The sequence below is a fragment of the Dicentrarchus labrax genome, unplaced genomic scaffold (genome assembly GCF_905237075.1).
Source record: "Dicentrarchus labrax unplaced genomic scaffold, dlabrax2021, whole genome shotgun sequence".
NCBI lineage: Eukaryota > Metazoa > Chordata > Actinopteri > Moronidae > Dicentrarchus > Dicentrarchus labrax.
Window position 1 is genome coordinate 19,353,226 of NW_026136712.1, and position 22,787 is coordinate 19,376,012.

Sequence of the window (22,787 nt, forward strand, 5' to 3'; positions counted from 1 at the left end):
GATCCCTGAAATAACCCGTGTTTTCTTCATCCAGGTGCCAGATGTAAAGTTGACAGGGACTGCGGAGCATCCATGTGTTGCGCTCGACACCACGGTGAACAGGTGTGCAAGAGACGTCTGATCCGAGGCGAGAGTTGTTATGTTCCTGATGGTGGCCTGGCATTCAGCATAAACCAGATTTGTCCGTGTGATGAGGGGCTACGGTGTCGTGAAAACAGTGCATCACACCAAAGAGAGTGAGTACAGCAAACAAAGTTTTTATCCAAAATGATGTACTCAATAACACAAGGCAAAGCGGGATTACCAACCAAAAGTGCCCAGATCCAAGATTTATCAAATGGTTGCACCAGGAATTTGCACCACTTACGTACAATATCAAGTAATCTAGGTCCTGCATAGTTGGAACCCTCTCTTATCTCTTCTCACTGTGTCAAAATGTCGTCATAAGGCTTATACTGCAATTACTACGTAAGAAATCTAAGCAGGTTTTGAGTTTGTAATGTGTTCATACTGGCAAAGTTAAAACAGTCACCATGTCAACAAAATGTGATTTTTCTCTTTATGTTCACTATTGTCCCACAATGCAGTGTGCATAGGAAATGGAGGAGCTACTCACAGCTGTAAAAAATTAAAACAAATTATGGATGTCGGTAAAACAGCTCCAGGGACAGCTCAGAAAGCCAAAGAATAGCAATTAAATCCTTGGAAAAACATATTTGATGTCCATTTGTGAAAGTTTAATTGGCAGTGCCATTCCAAAGTCGCAGTTTTATTTGACATGCATTGGCACATGGATTGGATCATTTCCTGTTTGTTTAAAACAGTAAACAATGTTTTTTTTTTAATATACAAGTTTATGCGAACAGGGAAGAGGGGTACTCAGAGGCCAATGGGCATGGCTCTGTCTAATCAAACCAAACTAACTGACACACAAAAAACCTGGTGTGTGAGGTTGTTGTAGGGTTGTCACTAGGGGCCCAACAACAAAGTTGGCTCCCTAACAAATTAATCTAGCCATGCAACTAGTCCTGGTGTAATGAAAGGTGTAATACCTGCCATCAAGGTTATTGACAAATAGCTCTTATCATATGTCACCATTTTAATTGCATATATTTGCAGTATATTATAGACGTACAGTCTATGCAACCAGACCATTTCCTTTCATCCGACATGAAAAAAGCACAACTTGTAATAACTCCTTCAGTAGGATCAACATGTTTTTAAAAAATGCTTTAAAATGTTTGACGTGTGTTAGTTTAGCTAATAAACGGGGGATGATTTTTGAGGCCTAATCTCAGTTTGTTTGTCTTTCAGGGGAGATTTTATTTACCAACCAGAACGAACAAGTTGGACCTGCCAAGTACCCAAACGTTGATGTTGGCCTCAAAATTAAAGCTATTTATTATGTAAATATGTTGTATATAAAAAAACATATGTATTTTCAAATATGTTGTATTATATGTTCTTATTAGAGTCTTACCACAAGGATCACTTTGTAAAATTTGACAAAAGCACTACTTTATGTAGGTGGGCTCAACAATGCTATTATGTCTCATACAGTATCCTCCTCAATGCATTTTGTGATGTTTAATTATATCTATAAATGTCTATTCCCCTTCAATTTAAAAAATAAAAACAATGTTTTCCAAAAGCAACAATTGTGCCAAGATCATTCCTAATCAATAATATATACACATAAGAAAGATAGTGTATAGAGGAAAAGGTTTTGCTGCTCCCTTGTGGTGGACATACAGGGGATGTTGCATAAGTTTGCAATGACTATACACACTATAAACTCAAATGTAAAGCATTTGGTTAAAACAGAACTTTGTCCTTGAGTATACAGATCGAGTATGACTTTAAACCGTTACTGTGATGACTAAACTTCCATTCATGCAAAAACATCCTTTAAATTATACTTCATGTTAAAAATAAGAAAAGGTTAAGTTTGTCAACAGAGAATTTGAGCGAATCCTGTTATTGATTTTACACCAGTACTGTGGTCTGTGAACAGTGACATATCTAGAATGATAGACTGGAATAGTCTCTGATTTGACAGACGAAACATATGAACCAGAAAAAGAACACAAATCCACCTTTGCTTCCATCAACTCCTACCCAATCCCACTCCCATTAACCCCTCCCACTCCCATTCCAACATTGCTCACACTGACCACGCAGTAACATTAGGTAAGAAGGAAAACGTACATTCCTCAAACACTATTTTAAAGATAATATAATAATAATAAAATAATAATTTATCCAGATGCTCAATAAAGGGCTTCTAAAGTCATGATTTAAAGAAAAAGTAAGTTATAATCTCAAAAATCAGTCTTGATTATGTTAATTAATTAGTTTTCTGTGCCGTGAAACACCATCAGAATCCACTGGTTGCCGACTTTGACCGCAACAGGCCTTTATGTTTTGCATGAGGGAGTAACGACAAACCTTTTACAGACACCTTTCGAGTTTAGTTGGAGTAAACGTTTAATACTGAAAAGAGATTTTGTGTGCAGTATCACTTTAAAGCTCCGAGTGGACTATACAGACACGTTCACACAGGCTCTGTCTCCTCTGAGCACGTTTCTTGGGTCGCAGGCCACGGTTACATAACATTGTGGGATCTCGCGGCTCCCAATTGTTAGCATCACCAAATGCTGTAACGCTAGCTGTCCCCTGACCCATTCTTAGATTGGTATCTTCCTCGGACTACCCCTTACAAATTCCCCTGTCGCTCCATTCAGATGCTAATCGTCTGCAGTTTGCCCCTTCAATTGCTGGGTGACTTGAATTGTTCTGTGAAGGACATTAGTGTCTAACCTCTTTGCTATCGTTTTACAGCTCTCATCATTAAGTCTTTTCAAGGAGGTTTTTGAATATGTGAATGGATCTCCAGGTTAAAAAAACGAAAGATCTATACTTCATTGGTGTATTGGCTGCATATCTAGCTTTGCTGACATTGATATAATGGTGTGCCTTTCATTTTAAATTCTGGAGAAATTTGATTTAGGATTAGGATTTAGTCTGTTGGCTGTAGAGACACAAATGAGAACATTAGCTACATCAAAACTAAAGCTACTTAGGATTTAGGCAGCAGTAGATAAACTAATAAAAATGATGTAAACAGGCCAATGAGAACACACACGTTTCACACACAAACGAAAGGTTGACGAGACAAAAGCGATATCTAATAGCACAAGACTGTGAGAAACCTTATATTACTGAATGCTGCAAAACACAGGCCTATCATCTCCACTTAAGAACACTAGTTACTAGTGTATGCCAACTCTTATCTGAGCTACCATCACATTTTGAAGGTATCTATACATGTCTGTTTGCACTATTTAGCTTCTTAAATGGTATTCTGTTCCTGAACATTTTGTCCTCTTTTGTCCCAATAGGACAGAGAGAAGGAACTGTGTTTCCGCCACAGTTAATGTCCTTAAAATATATCTGTGACATTTCCAGATTGTTGCACTCGTAGACGTTTTGTGTAAAAGAGATATTGTAAGGAATAGTTTTGGGGAAATTAGATTATTTTCTTTCTTGTACAGAGTGAGATGAGAAGATTGGTATCACTTTCATGTCTGTTTATTAAACACAAGGCCAGCAGCCTGTTAGCCTAGCTTAGCATAAAGACTGGAAACGAGGGGAAACAGCTAGCCTAGCTCTGTCCAAAGGTTAAAAAAATCTGCCTACAATCACCTATGAAGCTTATTAATTAACACATTATTATCCCATTTGTTACAATTTAAATGTGAGGTTGTGCACTGAATAAGGAACTTAGTTCTGCCACTTTTTTACACTTCAGTTATTGTACAGATTAAATAAACAAGATATAACACATTATTTATTGAGCTGGCAGGCGGTCTTTGTTAGCTTTGGACGAGCCAGGCTGACTGTTTCCGCCTGTTTCCAGTTGTTTGCTAAGCTAAGCTAACCAGCTGCTGGCTGTAGCTTCATATTTAACATACAAACATGAGAGTGATCTTCTTATCTAATTCTCTGCAAAGCAAATCAGTATAGTTCCCAAAATGTTCTATTCCTTTAATAGGCAACACCTGACACCCAAAAAAACCTGCTTTATATTCAACATACAGATATGAGAGTGATGACCATTCCAGTTCCCACAGTATTTTGACCCTGGTCAGAGATTAAACAATTACATAACATGTTGAAAAATGGGAGACATTTGGTAATTATACTATGACGAACTGTAACTGGGGAAACAAAGGGCAACAAATGTATCCAAACAGTCAGTCTTCCTTGCTTTTTTTGGCAAAGTTAGTCATGTTACACAATGTGAGTCTGTGAGCTCGATCTTGAGCTTTAAGTTGTGTAAACCTCTGTCTCGGCTTCCTCTGCCACAATGATAATGATGCTGATTTTATATGAAATACATCAATTTCCCTCCTACAAGTCATAATTGTTCTGTATTCACTGTATCAAAATGACAAATTTCCTGTGTGTCCATCTCTAGAAAAGGTGACTTAAGCACTCTTGAGCGCTAATCCCATGAGACTCTAGTCATTTGAAAGACAATGTCCGAGTAGCACAGAGAGCTTTTGTGAGCAGCCCCACAATAGAGCTCTTAAACCAATCCTGCCAGGGGGAAAAGTGGAGACGGGAGAATGGGGGAAAGTTGATTACCCTCACCTGTGACAGTATAAAATACATCCTCAAGTTGTGAAGATGTTAGTTGTAGAGTCACTGCTGCTGGTAACCTGTTGAAGAGCCATGAGGATCCTCTGACATCAATCAGACTATTCAAAGGTGTTTTTCCCTACACGGTGAGTCTTTTAGGACAGATATACATCATTATATGTTATCCTTAAATATTCTGTCATTGCTAAGGTGGAATTTTTAAATCTCTCTGCAGCATCGCAATATGGCTTCTGTCGGTGCATTATTAATGTTTCTGCCTGTTGCGTGGACATGCTCTCCCCAAAAAGCAGGTAACATCACTGTGGTACAGAGATTAGTTGGTGCTTCACAAAACACTGGCCCTGCTGATCAGTCAGGTTCAATGGAAGTTTAACGAATGCAAGATGTTATTCTTATCATACTATTTGATTTATACCACCAAGTTTGTCCCAGAGGACTTTCTGTACAATGTACCACGCCTTCTATCCTTGATTTGGAAAAGGAATGACTTGCAGTAGATGTAGAGTTTAGTGAGTTTCAGGAACAATTTCAATGTGTATGGGTTGAAAACACTAAATCATTTTTAAAGTTTGTCTCTCTGATTGTGTCTAATTTCAGACTACGTGATGGTGTCATGTTTCCCCAATGCCATCATTGCCAACGTCCCAGAGTGTCCTTACGGCTGGGAGATTGACCAGTTGTCCCTGGGGGGAGTCTGTTACTCTGGCATACACAGCCCGGGCTACTACCGCTTCATCATCTCAGACCTAACACCCAAAAACCACTCGTACTGCGGCACGCAGTCTGAGGTGAGACAACATCTCTTTCCAGAAACAAGTTTGTTTTATATTGCACATATCATTAAAGATGAGCATTTTCATAAAAAGTAAACCAAGACAATGTGTCAGCAAAAAAAGAAGAAAAACAAAAGAAATTCCAAAGATTTATGTCACAAATCATGCTTGTTTGCCCCACCCCTTAAAATTTAACTAAGATTTTCAATGAGCAACTTTTCACTTTCAGCAGATGAATGTGAAAACATCCTTTTAGTGTCATATTCTGCTCAAACATCACACTACAGGAACACAAAGAAAAGCCTATTTTATTCATATTCCTCCTGATCTCCATTGTCTCCACAGTACATGCCCGGCAAAGACCCCAAGTACATCTTCTATAACTCCATTGTGTCCAACGATACTTCGCTCACAGTCAGAAACCAGCCGGTCAACTACACCTTCAGCTGCATGTACAGAGCAGCTTACCTGGTAAACAACGCAGTCTTCAGCCAAAGGTAAGCATCGATCCAGGACGCGAGGCGACCGCAGTTACTGTGTGAAAAATCTGTGCATTCTAACCCAATGACTTGCAGTGTTTTTACTAAACCCTCTGCTTTTTCCAGAGTGGCTACAGTTTATGTCAACAACGGGAGTTTAGGCACTTTTAGATCACAGTTGTCTATGAATGTGTTCACGGTGAGTGGCCGCTCACAGATTCAGTTTCTCCAGTGGAAGCCTTTTGCAGCATGTTTGATGTGTTATTTAATAAATCCTGTGCAGCTGTATGGAAAAATAAAAGTAGAATTTATTTTTGGTGTACTAGCACAACTTGTTAGATGCAAATTGAGATTGTCTTGCACAGTCAGTACATAAATAATAATATATTTTATAGAATTCAAAGTTCCTGTATGCCAAGGACGCTCCCTACGTGATTGACACTTCTGAGATCGGCTCTGAAGTCTTCATTGGCATCGAGGCAAAAGGACTAAGTAACAGGTATGTCAACAGATTTCAACATTTTCCTGACATATATTTCATTACAGACTAGACCCATTTTTTATTATGATTTGCTGTACCACCTCTCAGATTCAAAGTGGTAATAAACAACTGCTGGGCTACTCCTACTCCTTACTCAACAGACAAAAAGAGGTGGAGTCTCATCATTAACAGGTAGAGTAAAATATATTAACCTAACTAGTACCCTTGCTCCATTAAAAATGAGTTTACTGAACTAAACTTAAACAATTTGTTCAAAGTCAACAAAGGTAAGTTCACTGAACTCAAAAAAAGCAATTCAAGTAGCTTAACCTATTAAGCTTAATCAACAACAGTTTAGTCACAACATCAGACATTTGTAACATGATGAAATCAACAAAAACAACTTAAAAGATGTGACAAGACGAAGCAGACAATAGAGGAAGACTCAAACCCTATTTGTTAGCTTTTCAAAGAAACAGCTGGTAGAAATGTCCTTCAGAGAAACCATGAGAGTACTTTTGTACTTTAAGTACATTTCACAGCCTGTACTTTTTGACTTTTACTTGAATAAAAATGTTGAATCAGTACTTCTTGAGTAAAGAATGTGTGTACTCTTTGCCACCTTTGGTTTTAACCCTCAAATAATGCATGCTGGGAGCTCTGCTGATCAGAAGTGAGAACAACCTTTTTTTCAAAGTTCTAAAACTTTAAGGCGATAAAAGATTAGTTGAGTCCACTTAATTCCTGTGTGATGTTTTGCAGTGCAGTTGAATGTGAGGGTAGACTTCTCTATGCCAGTTTATGATTGAATGAACTCTCCATTAGTTTCTACAGTACTGAAGGTAAAACTGTTGTTGTTTCCAACAGCTGCTCTTCTGACGGCACTGTGACTATTTTTGAGAATGCCAAAGACAGCCGCTCCATGTTCAAGTTCAACTCTTTCCGCTTTCAACGGCTGGAGAAGGTGTCCACAGTGTGGCTTCACTGTGAGGTCCAGGTTTGCGATGGAGACAGGCTCATATGTCATCCAGTGAGTACAACACTTATATATGATATCAACTTCTTCTACTTCTGTTTACTGTTTCTTTCTCTCCACTGGCCCCGACCCTGAGGTTTGGTACCACTGGACTAAACTAGCCAGCTCCACCTTGAGCAGCTTCAGCATTAAAATCCTGCTAAAGCAAATGCATCAATATTGAAAATCTAATAGCACTGTGTATTGTAGACTGACTCCTCTTACTTTTGATAATTTAAGTATATTTAGCTAATAATACTTATACTTAAAGACCCTTTAAGGAACTGTTTGTGTTGATTCTGGCGCCCCCTGTGGACAAAAGCAGTAGTTTCTGGTTGACTGGTTAATTTCTATTTTTTTACTCTTTCAGAAGTCATTTGTTATACAAATCAAGTTGTATTCAAGCTTGTGACTAACTGCTCCTGTATTACATATATGTACATATATGTCAGCCAGAATGGTTATAAGTGTGGGAGAGAGGAGATAATATGGAGACCCATGTTTCTATCTTTCCTCAAGGGCCCCTGCTCTTTAAGAAGTCTGTCATCAGAGGCAGAACCAAGTGGGGGGATCCTTACTGCTGAGTTTCACATTAAAGGTACAGAACACCATGTTGTATATACATTCTGAGGTGTGAACTTCTTAAAATGAAAAAATCCAGAATCTATGAATACACAAAAAATGTTTCCTACTTTATTGAAAAGTGAACTGGAAGTTTTCCACATCACTTTAAGTTGCATATTGGACAACCATTGGCCTAAAAACTAACTGTGGGATCAGATATCCTGCTCTTCAATTCAGGTTCAAGGTGATTACAGAGAAACTTTCCTGCTTCAGCAGATGAATGTGAAAGCATCCTTCAGGGATCAAACGTTCATGTAAAGCTAAAAAACTGTTCAAAGTGCAAGGGGACTTTAAATACATAAATACCAAACAGCAACATTGTTACTTTTTCCTCTTTCAAATTAAGAGACTCCTAATATCTGACTGTTGAATTCAAGGCAAATCAGGTTTTTTTTTGTACTTTATAAGCTTTTATTTTGTATTATGTCTTATTATATTTATCTCTCGACAGGCAATGGCTCCTCCAATAATGGACACATGAAAGGTAAACAAATGTAATGCAGTGATAACTGTAATTGAAATGTGTTTGTCTCTAAATATTCAGAGCTGTAGCCAGAATTTTAGAAATGCTGAGGTCATGAGTCCAACGCATATATTATTAATCGTGTTGGAAAACCCCTCAAATTCCCAGAATAAAATGAGAGATCATGACGTCAGTCTCTCCGTGTTCTGGCTCAGTTAATCTTGTTGAAAGTTGTTTTATTAACATTTGAGCCGCTATATTTTCTTTGCCTTTTGCTCCACAGGCACCTCACTATTCATCCTGCTGGTGGTCCTGATAAACATGTGTTGGGATTTAGTAAATGGATCAAGAATGTAGTAAAAACATTTTCATTCAGTCTCATTTACATAAACACAAACAAACAGAGGGGAGTGTCACCCAGGACTCAGGGAGCGTATGAATACATTCCTCCTCCACGCTCAAATGAATGATTTTCTCATTTTCTCACACATATTATTTGTAATTAGCACATTTATTGAGATTTTCATATCCATCTGTTAATGGATAATCTTTTAAAATGTCACATGTGTTACTTCACTGCTTTCTCCAATAAAGATCAATTGAAAATAAAAAATAGAAAATATTAACCGTGTCCCTCTTGTTTTAAATTATTCACAAACCTTTAAAGATCCTCCAGGAATGCTCACATAGTTAGTAAATAAATAAACAGTTTTATTCAATACAGAAATTAAAATCAGACTCTCACCATGAAAGCAACACGGAGCAATATTGGGATTAGAAGCATCATTTGTAGTTTGTTTGTTGCAGCACTAAACAGAAACACATGGTCAGTGCCATTGCCATGTGCCAAGGCTGAGTCCTTGCTGCAGCGACCACAGTTCGAATCCAACCTGTGACCCTTCGCTGCGTGTCGCCCCGCCACTGACTGACCAGTTTTTATAAAGTTAATTATTCTTGTTTCGAAATATTAGCCTCATATAAGTGAATGAGGCTCACTGACTTCTACACAAAGTGCAATAAAAACACAAATTAGAACAAAGTACACATTATTTGATTGTTCTGTTTGTGTGTCCATGTGTTAATTGTTAATTGTCTCCTGTTACATGCTAAATATATGTTTAAAAATATAATTTTGAGTATTTTTATATCAAAATCCTTCTCTATTCCTTTCCTGATGACTAATCTTGAATTACATACATTTATCCAATCAAATGTGATTTGCCCACTAGCTAACCCCCAGTGTCGGAAAGTAACTAAGTACATTTACACAAGTACTGTACTTAAGAATTTTTTTTAGATATTTGTACTTTACACGTGTAATTCCCCTTTCTCCTACTTTATACTTCTACTCCACTACATTTCAGAGGCAGATATTGTACTTTTAACTCCACTACATTTATTTAATAGCTTAAGTTACTTTACAGATTCAGATTAATAGTCAAAAATATAATAAATACATTTTGATAATAATAATATTAGCTCTACTTTTTACCAGCTGCAACATTAAAGGGCAGAACACATTAATACATCAATAATTATAATCCAATAATAAATATTACTCTGACATGTGAGTACTTTTACTTTTGGTACGTAGTACTTAGTATGTGTTGATAATACTTAAGTCAAAATTTGAATGCAGGACTTTTAACAGAATACCTCCTCCTGATCTGACACCATGAGGTAGGTGGGGAGCTCCTTTCTATAAATCTGTATCTGCTCACAAAATCTGTCTGGTAGCTAAACACTGCCCACATACTCACATCCTCTGTTTCTCTGTGGTTTTGAGTTTTTGACAACCCTTATATTGGATTATTGCAGAAAAACAATTGTAGAGAAAGACATATTACTAGAATGCTTGTTTAATTTTGATGCATGTATGTTTGCTAACTCACTGTCCAAAGATGGTTTGTTTAAGAAGTATTTACTCTGACGTCTCCAGTACTATATAGTAAATGTTTGATTGTGAAAGTTTTTATATTGTTTGAAAATGTACACGTTACTCTCATTCTTATATCAATCTATCAAAAAAAAAAAACATTCATTCATTAAGTGTTGGTCCTCCCAGGACATCATGTTTTTTCAACCAACAGATGATTGATTGATATTATTACAAAATTGTAACAACATTGTAGCTGCAAGAATAAATAAAAAATACTTTAAAATGTTAAAAATCACAAAGAATTAGAAAAAAAATAATCTTGAGCTTACTTTAGCAAGAGTCTGAAAACACAAGTGTTGTAATCCAGGTTTTGAGATGTATTTTCTCCTCATGAAATCAGTCTTTTCACTCCAGTCTTTGTCCACATTTTGTCTCCAGTGCTCCTCTTCACAAGTGGAGGAAACAAACTTGTTCGGCATCCTGTGAGACCTTCATAATTGTCATTCCTTTTGATTTACCAAAATATGGTCATAACATCCACTTGTTCTTTAAATTTGCACCATAGGCATCGTTGCGTCTGTCATGTGAGCTCTGGTCATGGTTTTATGGGCCTTTTTCTCAGCAGCTCGGGCCATCCCTAGTTTCTTGAGCAGAGAGATATCAAAATAAGGTCAAAGTACAACACTGCATTACATAGAATACTACATATATTGACTGCTCGGATGTGGAGTGCTTGACTTGTCTCTGCTGGCTGTCTTTATCAGAAATGTGACCGTGCTGTGCGTTAACTGTACCTCCGTTGGTTGTTTGCGGCTGTCAGCTGGTGGAGAGCTGTGAGCAATAAGAGGAGGATTAAATCCCTGTTTGTTCAGCAGCCAGTAGGTCTTATGAGAGCCTTTACCCTGCCATGGACATAAAACACACACTGGTCAAAAACATAGGTTGTACATCATTTACACACGTTTTAAAGCGCTTTAAGCAGTCTGTAGACTATATAGAGCACTATATAAATGCAGTCCATTTACCATTTTCTTTTCATCTGATTAAAAACAACAACAATGCAGACTCAAGTCACCTTCATTTCGATTTCACCTCTTTCCTCCAGATCAAATGATCCCGCCTGGACAAGAATGTCAGCAGTGCACTGAGATATGTGAATCTTCAGGGCTGAGTTAAATACACAGAAGAGAGTGCCAAACATCTTAAAGTTACACTTTTAAGAGTTTATTTTGCACTAATATACAAGTACACATTTGGGTACTTGCCAATACATGGTATCGATATGTGTACTTAATACCATTACAGTTCCAACAATTAGGCTACTTAAAAAAAAAAGTTTTCATAAGATGTCCCTCACTTTCTGCAACAAATTAAATGAAGCTAATGCTTCTCCTCTGCCTACCAGCTCAACTAATTGAACCAATTATTGTCATGACATTTCACTAAAAAACAAAAATGTCAACCTCATGGTGGCTCTAGACAAAAAGTCAGTCATGAATTAATCTTCTTGGTACCATTATTTTTTTTACAATACATTGCAAAACTAATGGTATTTCCTACATAGACAATTTTAATTTTGTGCAAATACTACACATACACTTGCACAAACATTTATCTATAGTCAAATACAGAAGCTTGAAAAAATTAAATTGCAATACTGATGGTCTCAATGAATAGCTTCTCCAAAGGTGCTTCTGCAGTTCACTCACGTAAGCTGTTACTTTCCATGCGAGAGGCCATGTTCACCGTGTCACCAAACAGACAGTAGCGAGGCATAGTGGTGCCAACCACTCCAGCAACCACTGGACCTACAAAACCCATAGCAAGATGATTGTACATATGGAAAAATGGCAGCGACAAAACCAAATACTTCTACATTGATTGGACACTGAATTGGTTTAGTTCAGCTTTTGCTGTCTCCATCAGTACTGCCTCTTACCAGAGTGTATCCCAATGCGAATTGCAAGACTCTCAGTAGGCATATGGCGGATTCTGAAGACCTTGATTGCACTCAGGAAATGCAGAGCCATTGTAGATATTTCCAAAGCGTGCTTAATGCCATTGCTGATCGGTAGACCACTGGCTACCATGTATGCATCACCGATTGTTTCCACCTAGTTAAGATGGAAAGAAAAAAAAGTTTCATTGAATGACAAATAAAACAAAACAATACAGTCACTATACTGACTTAATCATAAGTGATTATCCGCAATAAAATTCACTCATATTTGGTCTCTTCAGAAGGTTATGATGTTGCGATCACAAAAGTTAACACAAATTTAACCAATCCTTACTTTGTAGACATCGTACATCTTGATGATGTCGTCAAAGAGGCTGTAGAGGTCGTTGAGGAACGTTACCACCTCCAACGCAGAGCTGACGGAGCACATGGAGGTGAAGCCCACAATGTCAGAGAAGAAGATGGTCACTGTGTCGTAGCTTTGTGGCTCCACTGATTTCCCCGCCATCAGCTGATCTGCGATGTACCTACGACCACCAATGACATACTTACAAGGTAAGCAGGAGTAGTCATGGAGGCCCATTCAACTGGTGGAACTGTGGTCATACAATTTGAATGGGTTACCAAAAATTGCTAATTAAATTTTTTTAGTTCTATTTTATGATTGACACAGCATAAATAAGAATATTATTGATCATTGTTGATGCTGTTACATCCAGTACCTTGGTAACATGCTGGAGAGAAGCTTGTCTGCACGGGTCTTCTCTGCTGTGAGCTGATTGGTCCTCTCCTCCACCACCTCCTCCAAGTGATTTGCATATTTCTCCAACTTTTCCACCATATTATCCAGTATATTTGCATGACTACAGTACAGAAAATCATGATCACCCCAGTTAAGGAGTTTATTTCTTCAATCCAGTTTGGTAGGTAGTTAGTCCTCAAAATCTCAAAATGTTCAGTCATTAATTTCTGGTTCACCTTTGGTGCAGATCCAGGATTTAGAAAGAAATATTTTTAACATTTAGGCAACATTTTTGCTATCATCACACATATCCAGTCACTATATACTATTTTGAGGCAGATAACAAATTTAGATTTTACTGCCCTGGCAAAGGTATGCGATCTCTAGCTATTCTCATTTGCATTCTAAAATTCAGGTTTGTAACCGTATTACATACTGCATCTGCAGGCCTAAATGAGAGACAGGGAGAACAATTTATTTTCTCACAGTATTTTGGAGCATATTATGGGCAAGAAATGTCAGAGGCCTCACCTTTCTGGGCTGATGTCCCTCAGTTGCCTCCTTATAGACCCAAACGGCGGTCGGTGGTCAGGGTTTTCACTCCAGCAGGCCCTCAGCAGTGAGTTGATGTTCTCATCACACAGCTGCTCACACAGCACTGGTCGGAGGGGTTCCCCTTGGAAAGGTGTCCGCAATTGCATGATAATCTCTGGAGAAAATATAGCAGGAAGCAGGAATTATCGTAGTGTTGGAATTTGGGGATTTTGGTTTGGGATCATTAAGCCATGTGAGCTAGCCACTTTTGTCCAAATTGAAATGTCTCTGCAATCCCTGGATGGATTGGTTGGGATGGCGGTGGCTCCCTCTACACAGACTGTTGGGATTTACCGACAGAGTAATCTATCTACACTCTCTTCAAAGCCAACAAAAACTCATTTGGAGTTGCTTAATACATCTTAATGGACTGGATCCCCGGTAACTCAGTGCTGCAGTGTGACTCCTTCAAACCGCTGTGTCCTGCTTGGTTCGTGGCAATATGTGTGTAGATTGAATTTTTTATTTTAATTTGTCACAAATTCACATTGCTGCCTGTATGAACCGTTTTGATGCGACATATCCTGGTGCGTAAAGGCCTCTAGTCTTGTTATCATATCTTGATATTCTTTATATATATATTTTTGGGGCTTTTATTGCTTTTAATCGATAGTGACAGCTGAAGAGTGACAGGAAAGGGGGAAGAGAGAGAGGGGATGACACGCAGCAAAGGGCCACAGGTCAGATTTAAACCCTGGGCCACAGCAGCAAGGACTCAGTCTTGGTACATGGGGCATTAGAGGTGAGAATGTCCTGATATTTTTTTATTTAGTTTAGCTTTGTTTTGTCTTGTGTGCCCTGTATTTGCTTCGAAAAGTTTTAAAATATGTCAGTGAGGTAAAATGGAGACTACCAGAAGTATTTCCAACCGGCTGGTAAATGAATTAGTGGCAAAAAAAAATGATTGCTTTCTGTGTATCGTGCTAACCTTTGGGCTCCAGGTTGATGTCTTGATATGGGAAAGCCTTAGAGTTGTACATGAGTTCCCACATTATGATGGCAAAGCTGTAGATGTCAGCTTTGGGCGTTCCATTCACCGGGAGGCCGACTTGTCTCAGAAGCTCGGGGGCTGTCCAGTACATCTCTACAACATGAAGGAACGGTTTAAATCACTTTAATCATTATATGCAAATATGCAGTGTTTAATATGACATTGTTAAACCCACTCACCCTCATAATTTGGGTTGTCCAGTGGGATGATCTTGTTTTTGCTCCCATATTTAAACTCCCACAGTCCAAAGCCAGAGAGTTTGATCTGGAGTCGACTATCCACCAGACATGTGCTGGGCTTCAGGTTCCCATGAAATCTCAGGTTACTTTTGTGAATGAACTCCATTCCCTAAAACACAAGTTAACAGGTTGAAATCATGAATTGGCCATTTCCAAGTAAAAAAAAAAAACCCAACCTCAACTATAATATAAGTTGTGTCTGTTTTAGGTCTTAAAAACCAAATTTCAATTTTTGTGGACCTACTTGTTGAGTACACAGAGTCAGCATAAAGCTTTATTCTCCAAATTGAAGGTACATTCAGGGCTACATTGCAGCTACCAGAGAAGTCTCTGAGTTTTGTTTTTAGCAACATTGGAGGAGTTTATATCTATTGATTCGACTAATTTGAAGATATTAAAATATGACTACATTTTTACCAACAAAAAATTAACTAAAAATGTATTCCTGGCAGAGTGGAGACAGCTTTGTATTTTTTATTTATGAGTATTTACTCATTATTTCAAAACATTCCTGGCAATGGCCTTGGGAACTTTCCCTCCAGTAAATCACACATAACTAGAACATGCTGCATAAATGAACTGACTCACATTGACAATGTCATAAGCAAAGGAGAGCTTAAACATCCCGTCCAGCTCGACATCTGTCGCCTTCAAAAGATCCTGCAGGAGGGATGAAAGAGAGCAAAGAGTGAACTTTTTGAAGTTCAATATCTTATTTTTTGACCCAGTTTGGGTCAATACGGCACTGATGCGACACTGGGTTAACTTAACTTAATTGGGTACTAATGGGTTGTTTTGACCCAGATTTTTGTTATTTTCTATGTTACTGTTGTTTTTTTTGACCCAGTGTTTTACCTGTAAGGATATAATACGCATCAACAATAAGGGTAACAAATAGTGACATGCAAGTTTAAAAAAGAGTTGGAGTATATTAGAAGTGGTTCAAACTAAATAACCCAACAGTAATATACCAATAACTCAATCCCTTGTTTTAGGTGGTTTTCTATCCCTTGGGTGAAGTTAACCTTGTATTACCTCGGTGCTCTATTGGCCCAAATTGGGTGTAATGGGGTAAAGTAACAATATACATCTACAGTGCAAACACGCATTAAATTGCAGTTTTACAGTGATGCTTTACAGTATGAAGTAAAAGTGTGTGTATGTGCAGTACAGGCTGAGACACTGACCTTCAGACTGCCTTTCCTGCAGTACTGGATGACCAAACAGACATTCGGTGGCTCGATGCAAACACCAAAGAACTGCACCAAGTTCTCATGTTTCATCTCTTTCATCTGTCTTAAGAGAGTTTAAGATGGTTAGGCACACAATAAAATCAGTTCAAAAATAAATTATTAACAAATATGTCTTAAATAATAATATCTTTGTTACAAGGGTAGAAAGAAGATTTGCACCATTATTTTAAACTAAAGATTTTTCCTATATGAAGTCATGTTAACATTAAATATGACTTTGTTTTAGTTAGATATACTGTAGCAGGTTTTTTATTACTTCCATTATTATTATTATAATATATTCAAAACGCAGATAACCAAAAGAAATTTGAGGAACAACATGAGGAACTTTACCATATTGAACTCTGCAATAATTGAAGGTTTCTGGTAATTACTGCTAACATTCTTGATGTACTTGATGGCCACTTGATTTCCCTGTATGGAATAAAAAAAAAACATTACAGAAAACCACATATTCTGGCACATAGAAACAAATAAAAAGTAAATTAAATGAGCAATAAAACACATACTTGCTCAGTTCAATACAGTCAGGTCAGTTTGCTGACTTTATTAGACCTTTTCCACTATAGGAACGTAACGACACATAACCTGAACCTCCAGAATCTCCTGTTAGGTCTTGGTTCTAGGTTCTACCTTATTTTTGCACTTTGATTTACGGCAGCACCGACATCGTAGTTTTACCGCACTCCTTTGGTGTGCAAGTGCGTAAAGGGTGACTCTTACACATCAGTATCATTGCATCAAAAAACCTCCCGCTGCTCAATTTTGAGCTTTGAAAGTGATGGTGAAAAAAACAGGACTAGAAAATCATTTCAGAGTTTTGTTTTTTCAAGAAAAACGTTGAGAGACGTTGGTTACACTGCTGGGAATTTTGAACAAATTCCCCAACACTCAACAAACAATAAGCAGTTGATACAGACAAAGCAGAGGACCTGAACTTAGATTTAGTACCCTCTCCTGTACAATTTATCTCCAGGACCTTGCCCCCAAAGTTATAGGTTATTAAGTTCCTATAAGGGAAAAGGCCTTTAAGACTCTACTTTTACTATTAATCTGTAATTGCCACTTGTGGCCACTAGGAAAGTTATACAAGCTCACTTTAATCTCTGAAGAAAACTGGTACCTGGTAGAGACCTATCGTGGTATAGATGTGTTCTCTTCCTGCCTTGTCTTTCAGGCCATAGCTGTTGTTAGAGAAATTGGACTGAGAGCCGCCGCTCCCACTCTGACTAGCTGTGGTGGTTAGAGATAAACCCTGAGTTCCCTGGAGGAGACACAAGCACACCGAATAAAACTGTGAACACAAAACCAGGCAAGCAAACACACACACATACTGTACATATACAGACACTCAACAGCGCGTGTGTTAGTGCTCATACTGAGGACTCCCTGATGATGGTGATATCGCTGTAGGTGATCAGCCACCAGCAGGAGTCGCCAAGTCGCGTCTGGAGTCGAAACTTCTGCAGAATGAGGACACCGATGCACAAAACTGCTAGCACACCGATGACAGGGAAGGTCACAAGTAGAGCCAGCAGGGCGATTTCTGTGTCCCATCAAGACAAGAAATGATGAAGGTGGTTAGCTTAGCCTGAGCGTCAGGTTTATAAAATCATGTTTTATAAGTGGTCTAAAATAAAAACTGAAACAATTGGTGTATTTACTGGTTGCAAAAGGGCTATTTTGCAAGTCACTTTTTTCAACTGTTCCTTTACCATTAACCAGCCATTCACATTGTTCATTGTTGAAACCACATTCTGGTTTATCAGAAGGGGGTCTTCCTTTCGGCCAGACCACAGAAGCAAACGAAGATGTTGGCCTGAAAAAAAAAAAAAGAAGTGATTTCCCAAAATCTGTTTATCAAAAAATGCATTTATTTTTTTACTGTATAAAAGAGCTTTATTACCGGACAGCTTTGGTGTGACTGTCAAAATTGAGGATGGGTACAAACTTGGTGACATCTCCTGTATGCTGCAGGTCATAAATAGAATAGTCCAGGTTTCTCTCCCCCTCTTTGTCAAAGTGGACAAGTCCAGACGCACCTGCAGTGATACAGAAAACTATTACTAATACTACTACTACTTAATACTAATACTATATTACTACTACTTAAAACTGTCTCTGAAGATGATGTGCCAGGTTTTTTTAAAACATAATGCCAACTGACTTATGTTTTCTGTTAGTATAATGAGCAAAATATGCACTAGTACTAAATAACTAAACAGATGTTGCTGTTAAAATTCTTAAATATATATTTTCAGTGATGAGAGCTGCAAACAGAATTCAGTCCACCTCAAGATTATTGGGGTGGATGCGAAAATCTCAGAAACCTCAAAACCTGGGGAAATAAAAACAAAGCTACAGTATTTGCATGACTAGATACCACTATAAATTGACGATTGAATGCATTTTTAGCTGTTTGCACAAGTTCTTAATTTAAAAAATAGCTTTCAGGTAACTTATTTTGAGTATGAGTGCAAAATGAGTACCAAACCTTTAGCTGCTTCTGATCAGATGTTCTGTAATTTCCTCTTAAAAAGCCTCACAAATACACAATAATTACAAATTGCAGACTTGGCACTGTACAGACCCCTACTATAATAACCATTAGCAGCAGCTACCAACCATAAAACCGAATGTCATTTTTATTTTTTAATCTCCGTATCAGCTGCCGTCCATCATTAGGGTCTTTTCCATCTTTGAGGACTTCCTTCAGTCCCATCGCATAAAGAAGCACTGCATCGTGCAGATAGGCAGAGTAAGGGCTGATCTAAAAAAAGAGAAGTAAAATGATTGTATCTGTGATTTTCCTTTTTACCAGAACAAATAATATATTTTTAACATGATATTCAGTTCATATCACGAGTTCTTACCTCTCTGTCGGATGTCAGGTTGCTCCGGAATGGGTGCCCTTTTAGTCTTTCAAAAACTTGCTCAAAGAAGTCATAGTACTCATAGCCTTCGTAGGATTTCTGGCCAATGATAAAGACCATGTCAAAAGCTCTTATGGCGTCTTGGTTAATCTTGTTGTTCAGGGAATATTTCCACAAGTTATCCTGCTCAGAAAAAAGATACACATAAAAAACAACTTTAGTAAAGAGGTTATAAATTTGATCATTTGATAAGAAAGATTTAAGAGGATGATGGCAACTTAAGGCTTGACATGTACTGTACAGTAAGTGAAGCTGTCCTATTATCTAAAGTAGTCGGATTTTGAAAATGTTTCCTTCATCATACTTACCATAGGACTAACTAGCTCTACACTGCAATACAATAACAAATCTGTTTCTTTATTTTCATGGATTAACTGGTGAGGATGTTGACTTTTTGCCCGTGACGTGAAGCTTTAGCTTCAGACTGTTACCCCTTTTTAAAAATGACCTGGAGCTCATTTCAGCTGAAAAAATCAATGGACCCGATGTTTCACAAATTACAAAAAATTATTCAGAAAGTGGAAATTCTGCCACCGTTTTAACAGTTTTCCCAACCTCTGTATGGTTTATAATTAATTTATAATTTTCAAACCTTATCCAGAGTATGGATTTTCACTGGTAATGGTACAGCAACGACTTAAATCAGTTGAATATAAGTGTTAATGTGTATTAAAGGTTCTACTCACCACGCTGCCACTGACCTCAAAATGCTGCACCAGGAAGAACACATAGTCACCATTCATCAGACCCTGTCGCTCGGCCTCCAGCAAAAGAGCCATAGAGTCCTCTTTGTTTGTTAGTACCACAATTACTGGAAGATAACAGGAAACATTTGGTTATATGTGGTTTTAAAGAGCTACAAAAGTTAGAGTTTGCCACAAAGTTGCTCATACTTTCCTTACCTCTGGCGACTGTTGCGATGTACTTAATATTTCGATAAACAAGCTGAGGATTGCTGGTATCAAACTTGATAGTTGCAGCCAGTTTGAATTTCTCTCTCAGCGGATTCTCGACGGTTTTCCACAAAGCGTCAACTTTGTCCCAAGTGTTTGACTCTAATCCCCCTCCAATCATCGCTACATGATTCCACCTGAAGAACTCCAAGGTCTTCACCAGGACCTCCGAGCTTCTCTTAAGAGGGGGCACAATTTTGATGTAGGAATCATAGATATCACTGTTGTCCATTTTGGAGGATTGTCCCACAAAGCCGAACATGGGGATGTTCCATGCGGATGAAATTAGACCAGTGACCTGGAAGGGGTGACCAGGTTTAGTTTAATTCCCCCGAAAAGAGAAAAACGTCCGTAGAAATGATGGAAGACAATTCCCCATACATGCACAGCAAATTCTAGCACTGTAGGAGCCTTTTTATGTAGGAATTACAAGTTTAATACTTGCAAATTCAACAAAATTATCAAATCTGATATATTTAGTCTCTTGAGAACAGTGATGAGCTCTTCCTATCCTAAATGTTATAGCCTGATTACAGTGTTACCTTAAGAGGATTGATTATTGTAGAAGTTGTTGTTGTTGTTTAACAAAGAAGTTTAACAATAAATGTGAAGATATATACAAGAAACCTGTTGGATACACCTTCTGGTGATATAAAGCTTAAATTCCAACTTTTAAAGGCAACAAACTCCATCATCATGGGAATTTGCAATATGATCAAAAGCCCCAGAACAGCTGCTAAATGGATCTTGTGGTGAGACTGTCCATCAACATACTGATTCTTTTAGTGGTTCTTTTTGTGTTATGGTTGACTTTTAAACATACATTTTTATTATTGAGTGGATCAAAGGACTAACATACACATTTTAAAATAAAAATTGTCAGCATCTAGTCTGTCACAAAATAACTTTTATAAAAACCAAAACTATTGTTTGCAAAGATAATTACATCTGACTCTGTTTCTACTATTTTATTAATCAGAAAAAAGCTTAATAAATACCTTATGGATCATTGAAATATTGCATTTATCTTCTACACTCCTTCTGTTCTTCATGAGTTTTCAAACAGAGCTGCTATAATATCAGTGCTTTAGCCTATCCTACTGATGTAAATCAGGTGGACATAATAATAGAAACACCTGTCAGTAGAACGCCATACAATTCAACAGCACCACAAACTTGTCATAGTTATATCAATACCTCTCTGAAAGAGTTTAAGCAAAAACTGATCATTATTACCTTTAAGACAGTTGGGTTTATTATAGGACTGTAGGATTAGACTGCATTATTTCTAGTGTACCAAAAAAACTAGCAACTCAATGATCTGGTGAAACCACAGTATCTCTTTTGCATGATTTATAATCTAAAGCAGCATGGTTTGATAACACATGTTTACCATTTAACAGTCTGAGCTAGATGTACCTAATAAACTGAGAACTGAGTGTACAGTGTATCAGTGTCGTCTACATGCATCTAAAAACCTGCAGCATGGGATATTCTTGTAGGTCATTTACAGCAGTGGGAAGTAACAAAGTGTGAATACTTGTTACTGTGCTTATAGCTTTTTAGTTTTTTCAGGTATCTGTACTTTACTTAAATTTTTACTTTATTTACTACTCCTGACGACTTATATATATGATTATTATTTGTTTTTGCATCATTGCATGCTGTCCCAATATCAACACTGGGGCATATTATGCAGGACGCAGCGAGAAAATGACGTAAAAGACGTAACAGAGAGAGGGAGACTCAACCCTGTTTGAAGTTTTAGTTAGCTTTGCACAGAAACAGCCAGTAGAAATTAGTACTTTTTAATACATCTCAGAGCCTGTACTTTTTTCAGTATCTGTACTTCTACTTTAGTAAAGAATGTGTGTACTTTGTCCATCTTTGGTCATTTATATAATTTATATATAAACTAAGAAGAGAAGAGAAGTGTACAAAAGACAGAAACCTGGGTGAAACAGGTTTTTGACAAAAAACAAGTCTAATGCACAAAGTATCTATTTCCATGTCACATGAATCATACCTCGGCTTCTTCAGGGCACGCTGGACCAAATAGTGCAGACACATTTTCTTTCCACACCTGGTGAATGAATCCTCCCAGGGAAACTTTGGGATTACAGTCTGTATCCATGTACACAAAATCCAGACTGTAGTTCCCCAGGAAGGAGGGATTGGTGTTGACCTTCTCCACAGCTATCTGCAGGGCTGAGCCCAGCCGCAGGGCACTGAAGGGGAAGGATATATTCCAGGGAGCCTGGAAGCCAATAATCAGCTTGTGAGGTTGAGACCCATTGGTGCTGTTATTAATGACAGTGGCAGCTGTAAGCACAAGTGTGAAGTGAAGCACCAATATGTGCGTCATTCCAGGAGAATATATCGCCCTCGACATCACTCTCATCCTATTAGTTGCGTCAGGTTACAGGGCTTAAATACCCAACTTCCCCGGTGATGCTGGGTAGTTGGTTAGGGAGGAGAAAATGTAAATATGTGGAAGAGACTGGGAGGTACAAAGGGGCATTATAAGTCCATCATTGAATTGACTGAACGTCTTTTAAAAAATGACGACAAACTTCTTTTCAAAGCACAACTCTTCAGGTAGATTAGATCGATCTCAATGCATTACAGGTGCAGTGTGTAGCACATAGGAGGATCTATTGGCTGAAATGGAATATAATATTCATAGGTATGCTCTCTTTAATTTATAATAACCTGAAAATCAGAATAATTCTGTTTTCTTGTT

General features: G+C 37.9%; 3 protein-coding genes across 7 annotated transcripts in view; 2 read left to right on the forward strand and 1 right to left on the reverse strand.

Moving 5' to 3' along the window:
- LOC127373394 (dickkopf-related protein 3-like) overlaps window positions 1–1,626 on the forward strand; it is a 21,801-nt gene extending 20,175 nt beyond the window's left edge. For both annotated transcript variants that reach the window (XM_051417826.1, XM_051417825.1), the window contains 2 exons: window positions 35–236; window positions 1,315–1,626. In XM_051417826.1, the coding sequence (XP_051273786.1) occupies window positions 35–236; window positions 1,315–1,375 (263 nt within the window). In that variant the 3' untranslated portion in view covers window positions 1,376–1,626. The remainder of the gene's footprint in view (window positions 1–34; window positions 237–1,314) is intronic.
- Window positions 1,627–4,627: 3,001 nt separating this feature from the next.
- Window positions 4,628–9,126, forward strand: tectb (tectorin beta). Of its 2 annotated transcripts, XM_051418624.1 has the most exons (11): window positions 4,628–4,790; window positions 4,880–4,955; window positions 5,263–5,453; window positions 5,784–5,935; window positions 6,044–6,116; window positions 6,313–6,416; window positions 6,507–6,590; window positions 7,266–7,428; window positions 7,933–8,011; window positions 8,489–8,521; window positions 8,784–9,126. In XM_051418624.1, the coding sequence occupies exons 2-11, from the start codon at window positions 4,889–4,891 to the stop codon at window positions 8,855–8,857; spliced, it is 1,020 nt and encodes a 339-aa protein (XP_051274584.1). In that variant the 5' UTR covers window positions 4,628–4,790; window positions 4,880–4,888; the 3' UTR covers window positions 8,858–9,126. The 2 variants fall into 2 exon arrangements, with proteins under 2 accessions (XP_051274584.1, XP_051274585.1); XM_051418625.1 differs by lacking the exon at window positions 4,880–4,955.
- Window positions 9,127–9,187: 61 nt separating this feature from the next.
- Window positions 9,188–22,675, reverse strand: gucy2g (guanylate cyclase 2g). 3 transcript variants are annotated; one of them, XM_051418620.1, is made up of 22 exons: window positions 22,071–22,675; window positions 19,994–20,342; window positions 19,778–19,902; window positions 19,032–19,214; window positions 18,784–18,928; window positions 18,065–18,200; window positions 17,874–17,977; window positions 17,538–17,704; window positions 17,282–17,422; window positions 16,492–16,572; window positions 16,093–16,197; window positions 15,494–15,565; window positions 14,846–15,014; window positions 14,604–14,759; window positions 13,613–13,790; window positions 13,062–13,202; window positions 12,674–12,866; window positions 12,319–12,493; window positions 12,089–12,187; window positions 11,455–11,546; window positions 11,174–11,281; window positions 9,188–11,016 (listed from the first exon to the last, which is right to left on the reverse strand). In XM_051418620.1, the coding sequence occupies exons 1-22, from the start codon at window positions 22,443–22,445 to the stop codon at window positions 10,975–10,977; spliced, it is 3,336 nt and encodes a 1,111-aa protein (XP_051274580.1). In that variant the 5' UTR covers window positions 22,446–22,675; the 3' UTR covers window positions 9,188–10,974. The 3 variants fall into 3 exon arrangements, with proteins under 3 accessions (XP_051274580.1, XP_051274579.1, XP_051274578.1); XM_051418619.1 differs by having other exon boundaries at window positions 9,188–11,023; window positions 19,793–19,902; window positions 22,071–22,674; XM_051418618.1 differs by having other exon boundaries at window positions 9,188–11,023; window positions 22,071–22,673.
- Between the last annotated feature and the right edge of the window lie 112 nt (window positions 22,676–22,787).

Excerpts from the sequence above, each read along its gene's own strand:
- tectb (XM_051418624.1), top strand. The coding sequence starts at position 4,889 with ATGGCTTCTGTCGGTGCATTATTAATGTTTCTGCCTGTTGCGTGGACA. Across the intron at positions 4,956-5,262 it reads ATGCTCTCCCCAAAAAGCAG|ACTACGTGATGGTGTCATGT; the intron begins GTAACATCACTG and ends GTCTAATTTCAG. Across the intron at positions 8,012-8,488 it reads TGCTGAGTTTCACATTAAAG|GCAATGGCTCCTCCAATAAT; the intron begins GTACAGAACACC and ends ATCTCTCGACAG.
- gucy2g (XM_051418618.1), bottom strand. The coding sequence starts at position 22,445 with ATGAGAGTGATGTCGAGGGCGATATATTCTCCTGGAATGACGCACATA. Across the intron at positions 15,015-15,493 it reads TTGCTTATGACATTGTCAAT|GGAATGGAGTTCATTCACAA; the intron begins GTGAGTCAGTTC and ends CTTGTGTTTTAG. Across the intron at positions 12,494-12,673 it reads AGATGTACGATGTCTACAAA|GTGGAAACAATCGGTGATGC; the intron begins GTAAGGATTGGT and ends CATCTTAACTAG.